The sequence below is a fragment of the Fukomys damarensis genome, unplaced genomic scaffold, assembly GCF_012274545.1.
Source record: "Fukomys damarensis isolate Sample0158 unplaced genomic scaffold, DMR_v1.0_HiC HiC_scaffold_37, whole genome shotgun sequence".
NCBI lineage: Eukaryota > Metazoa > Chordata > Mammalia > Rodentia > Bathyergidae > Fukomys > Fukomys damarensis.
In genome coordinates, this window is record NW_022900949.1 from 7,472,988 (window position 1) to 7,478,440 (window position 5,453).

General features: G+C 52.0%; 1 protein-coding gene across 1 annotated transcript in view; it reads left to right on the top strand.

The window, feature by feature from the left end:
• Nucleotides 1-5,453, top strand: part of Mllt1 (MLLT1 super elongation complex subunit) — a 63,145-nt gene that overhangs the window by 21,152 nt on the left and 36,540 nt on the right. The window contains exon 9 of the mRNA XM_010635068.1: nucleotides 4,836-4,918. Within this exon, the coding sequence (XP_010633370.1) occupies nucleotides 4,836-4,918 (83 nt within the window). The remainder of the gene's footprint in view (nucleotides 1-4,835; nucleotides 4,919-5,453) is intronic.

Below are 5,453 nucleotides of genomic sequence, written 5' to 3' on the forward strand. Positions count from 1 at the left end.
TTTTTTTTTTTTTTTTTTTTTCTGCAGCAGCAGCATTTATGATGTTGCAGACGACACTGTGGCTGGTATTTTCGTTGTTCTGTTTCTTGTGACATTTCAGCTCAGTTTCCTTTCATCTGTGCATTTCCTCGATTTGCTCTTTCTGGGGTGCTTTACTTGACTTTCCTGAGCTTAAATATTATCATCTGTAAAATGAGAAGAATCATGTGTTCATCAGGTTATTGTGCGGATTGAGCTGATGAGAGAATCACACTCTAGCTGCTGAGAGATGGTAGTTTTGTCTGCTGAACTGTTGAACTGAAGTCATTTCTACATGTCTCACTGGGTTTTTTTGTTTTGTTTTGTTTTGTTTTTCCTGAGACAGGGTCTCACCATGTAGTACAGGCCAGCCTGAAATTTGTATTATAGCTCCGGCTGACTTTTGAGCTCAAAATCCTCCTGCCTCAGTCTCCCAAGTTTTGGGATGACAGACCAACACCAGCATTCCTGGCCTTATAAGCTCATCCTTTTTGGGGGTAGGGGGTGTTACTGGGTTTTGAACCCAGAGCCTTGGCACTGAGCTACATCCCCAGCCCTTTTTATTTTGAGTCGAGGTGTTGCTAAGTCGCCCATGCTGGGCCAGAATTTGTTATCCTGCCTCAGCTTCCCACAGAGCTGGAATTGCAGGAGGGCACCAACCCGCCCAGCTCTCACTGTGCTGTCGGGAGAGGCTGCTTTCTGCTCATCTTACTGAGTTAAGAACAGTGTGTGTTGTGATACCGAGAGTCCGGTCCTGTTCTTTAATCTTTTACTCATTGGCTCTTTGGGTCTTAGCACATTGACTTTGGATGGTAGTTTTTGTTTACTTATTTATGTTTTATTTTTTAATGTTTTTGGTTCTGGGGATGGAATCCAGGGCCTGGTATATGCTAAGCAAGTGCTAAGCTCTAACTATACTCCAGCCTAGTTCATTCACCCTTCCCTTTTATGTGTTTATCTGCTTATATATTTATTTTTGCAGTAGTAGGGATTAAAGCCGAGGCCTTTGTACTGAGCCACATCCTCAGCCCTCTTTTAAAAATTTTATTTTGAAATGAACTTGTAAAGTATCCATGTTTGTCTGGAATTTATGATCCTTCTGCTTCAGCCTCCTAGGGTACTAGGATTATAAATGTGCACCATTGTGCCTGGCTTTTTTCTTTTCCCAGTTCTCTGTGATCTCCAAGTCTTTCCTGTCCTTGGGCTTTTTCCTCCAGGTGGCGTACTTTTTTGAATACTCTGCTTGTGGCAAGGTGGTTCTGTTACCCCACAGGACTTCCAGATTTCCTGTTGAGGAGGGATTTCCTCTCTTGTTTCTGCCCTGAAGCTTTTCCTTCCCAGGACAGCTCCTTTCTCTCAGGAGGGGAATGCTCTGGATTTCCCTGAGGGAAGCTTACAGCTGCCCTGCCCTGGAGGGGTGAGTAAAAGGTGGGCTCCCCAGGTCTGGTGGTCCAAGTACAGGCTTTCAGTTTTTCATTTTTCCTAACAAAATAAATCCTTTACTGAGCTCTAATCACATAGCACAAACTACCCTGTTGCTGTGTGCCCCAAACGATGGTAGTATACTCACCATTTGTGCAGATATTGTTCCTAATTTTATCTGTTACCACCATGTGGACATTGCTGTGCCCTGAGAGAGAAGCCCCAGGCCCATGATTTACTGTCACCCCTGCCTCTGCCTCCCTTCCCACCTCCAACTTCTTATCCTCTCCGCCCCTCTTCAGCCACCACCTGGGCCTCCTACAGTTCTGGCCCCAGAAGGGCCCCCTGTCCCCTCCCTGACCATCTGCGTCTCTTGTCCCCTCTCTTTACAACTGGTTTGATTGCACATTGCACTGACTTGGCTGTGACTCCTGTGCTCTAGCAAGTGACGTGGCAGCCGAGCCTCCCCCGGCACTCTGGAAAGCCACCTCTGGGGGGCTGCCACATGCGTGGCCTCTGGGGAAGGGCAGGGGATCTCAGGAAGGTCGCTTCCTTGAGGGGCTGTGTAGTCTGCTGGGCACTGAGAGAATATGTGACAGAGTTGGAAAGATGACTGTGCTGAGCAGGAGCGAGTGACCTGGGTGTCAGAGGCCAAGGAAACCCAGCCTGGCTCTGCCGGGAACCCTTTGTGGCTGGGTGAGACGACACAGACACAGGGTTGGGGTCTGTGAGCTCATCCCTCCTCCTTCCTGGGGCTGCGTCTGCTCTCTTTCCTAGGTGCAGATCTGGTGACCTGGGTGGATCTGGGTGCCCACAAAGTGCCCGGCCTGCTCTGTGTGGGCCCTAAGAACAGACTATAGATGTCCAGGGCTGCAGTTGGGCAGCTCTTCTGCAGCTGAGAGACCCCACTTCCTGGCTGTCTGCCTTCACAGACGATGGGGCCTGGAGGAGCAGCCAGACTGGCCTCGGATGCCTGGCAGAGATGTGGCATGTGGCCCGAGCCAGCTGCGCTTGACAGATACTTAGTGAACGCTTCTGAAAGGAAGTGTATGTCATTGAGGCAGGCTCTGTCCCTGGTCCATGCCCTGGGGCTGTGACACTGAGGGAGACGGCCTACATGTGGGGATAGAGGCGGACAGATGGACGGAGCACTGCAGAACCCTGGGAGCCAAGCAGGGAGGTAGGGCTGGTGCCCAGAGGGTCCCTGAGGAGGTGACCTGCAGCCCATCCTGGGCCCTGGGACCTGAGGCTGGCCTGTGGGAGAGGAGCCTGGAAGCGACTGAGCACCTTGCAGCTGGGTGGGGAGGAGTGCCCTGGGCCGCGGGAGCTGTCAGGACACAGGTAGACTTGAGCTTCGCACAGTCTACCTCTCTGGCTTGCTGGCCTGAAACTGCCCAGGAAGGAGCTGGGGCCACTGCCACATGGCCCCAGAGTTTGTGATTTGATAGCACTTGGTGACAGGTGAGCCTTGGAAGTGGGGGAAGCAGGTCCCCGCGTGGAGGTTGGCTGTGGCTGCAGGGGGTTGCAGATTTATGGGTACATCTGGAGTCTCTCTGGGGTGGGCTGCATCTGAGGTTCCTCTGCAGCATCCCTGGAGGCTGTCAGCAAAGCAGGAAGGAGCCAGACTGGAGTGGAGATCTGGGACGAGGCTGGCGGGATTGCGGTCCCCAGGCTGCAGATTCTGCCTATTGTCCTGCAGGCAGGACTGCTCCCTCACCTTGGTTCGAGGGTGACAACCCCCTAGGAGAACACTACTAGGGGCTGAGGGTGTCCATGGGGCTCCAGCAGTGGGAAGGTTGGGTAGGGGCCACCAGGAACCTTGGGGGCGCTCATCCTCTTGTACCAGAGTCCCCCATGTGGCTGTCAGGCAAGCTAGCCTTGCCTTTGAGGGCCTCTGGTCACCCACATCTACTCCGCCGGCCCAGCTTATTTCTTTGGATGTAGAAGACACATGAAGCCCTTTAGTGGAGTCTTCTTCTCTTTAGTAAAGCCATGTGGTTTTAATGAAAGAAGTCATGTTTTATTGTGTTCCATTAACTGTTTCCAGCAAGCTCTATAAGGATTACCTTGCTAGTACAGATGTGCACGTATAAAGCTTTTTAACCATTGGCATTATGTTAAGTGAAGTAAGCCAGACATAGATGAAATCCTACGTGGACTCAACTGTATGTAGAATCTGTAGTTGTCCAGCTCAGAGAGATGATGCTGCAGGATGGTGCTGCCAGGGACTGGGGTGGATCAGAGGACACGGCGGTCACTTGTGCCAGATGACTGAGGTCTGCGCAGCGTGCACGTACAGCCAGTGAGACTGGATGTGGGTATCAAATAGCTAAGACGGTGAATCATACTGTAAGTGTCCTTAGGGGACAAGTGGACGGGAGGAAGCTTTAGGGCCCCCTCAGTAGTGGTGCTGGTTACGTGGGTGTGGCTCTGCCCACACTCACCAGAGGTGCACATTTAACACATGGCTTTCTCCATGCTGCTCAGATTTGAGGAACCCCCACCCCTGCCATCAGCAACTGGCAGGATCGTTTCCTTCCTCTCAGTGTATCCGTTGCATTGCCTCCAGAGATGAAGGGGCAGAAGACAGGGATTTGATCTTCATAATTCTCACTTGTTTTCTTTAAAACAGAGAAACAGTATCTTCTTGGTATCTGCCTGATGGCAGTAGACTTGTTAGAACATGCAGTTTATTTTGGATGAGTTGTGGACATTGATTATCTCATGTGTACTTTGTGATGTTCATTTGTTTTATTTTGTTTTGTCTCTCAGTACTGGAGGTTGAACACCCAGCACCTTTGCACTGAGCTGTAGCCCCAGCACTTTACAGTTTTTAATTTTGAAACAAGATTTCCCTGAGTTGCCTCAGCTAGGCTGACAATTCCCCTACCTCAGCCTCTTAGAGTTACTGAGATCACAGGTATTTGCCACCGTGCTGGCTTTGGACTGCTCTTGTTAGGCACAAGTGGAGCCCGAAGGGCAGTCCTGTGAGACCCTGCTCCTACTGTTCCGGCGCTTGTGTCCAGCACAGAGAAGGGTGCAGAGCTGGAGCAGAGCCAGCCATGCAGGGAGGTGGACACCATGGAGGTGTTGTCCTGCCTAGCAGCTTACTGAGCTGAGTCAGTGGACTCGGTGGCCTTGCCTGGCCTGGCCTTTGCTTCCTCATGTAATGCAGGAGCAAGTGCCCAGGTGACAGTCTTATACCCCTCCTGCCATCCTCCTCCTGACCGCTCCATTACTCACCTTTCCCCTGCCCAGCCTGCCTCTCTGACTTCTTGGGCCTCCTTGCTTCAGCATGGAACCATTGGGCAGCCAGGGAGGAGGTGGGGTGGCCACTGCCGGCTGGACCTTGGAAGGGACAGGAAGCTGACCAATGGTTTTCCCTTTCTTTTTAGTGTGCAAGGAGCCCCCCTACAAAGTGGAGGAGTCGGGTTACGCTGGCTTCATCATGCCCATTGAGGTGTACTTCAAAAACAAGGTAGGCCTGTTGCCATATACCTTTATATCTGGCCTGTTGCCATATACCTTTATACCTGGCCAGGCCTGCGGGAGCTCTGGGCATGGCGCTCAGGTGTGCTGCCTTCGCCAGGAGCCACGTGTGTCTCAGCTGTGCCTCCAGCCGGGCTGTTTATAAGTGAGGACCCTCAGTCATTCTGAGGTATAGGTGGCACAGAGAACTCGAGGCCTGGGACCAGCACCCCTGGGCTAGAGCCAGCCCAGCTGCAGGAGACTTTGAGGGTCGAGGTGTCCTGGCTCTTGGCCCTGTGGGGCAGGTCTTATGTCAGGTGTATGTCACCCCTTAGTGACAGTAGCACCCTGTCTTGGCGGCTGAGCAATTGCATACATCCGTCTGCTAAGTTCCCGCCTGCCTCAGTGTTCTGTGGGGTGGCAGGACCTCGCTGCTGTGGCAAACTCTTCTTTGGGCTGACTTGGAGGAAGAGTCTTTGAGGCTGGAGAGCAGTTTGGGGTTCCACTGGCCTGCGAGGCTTTTTTTTTTTTTTTTTTTTTTTTTT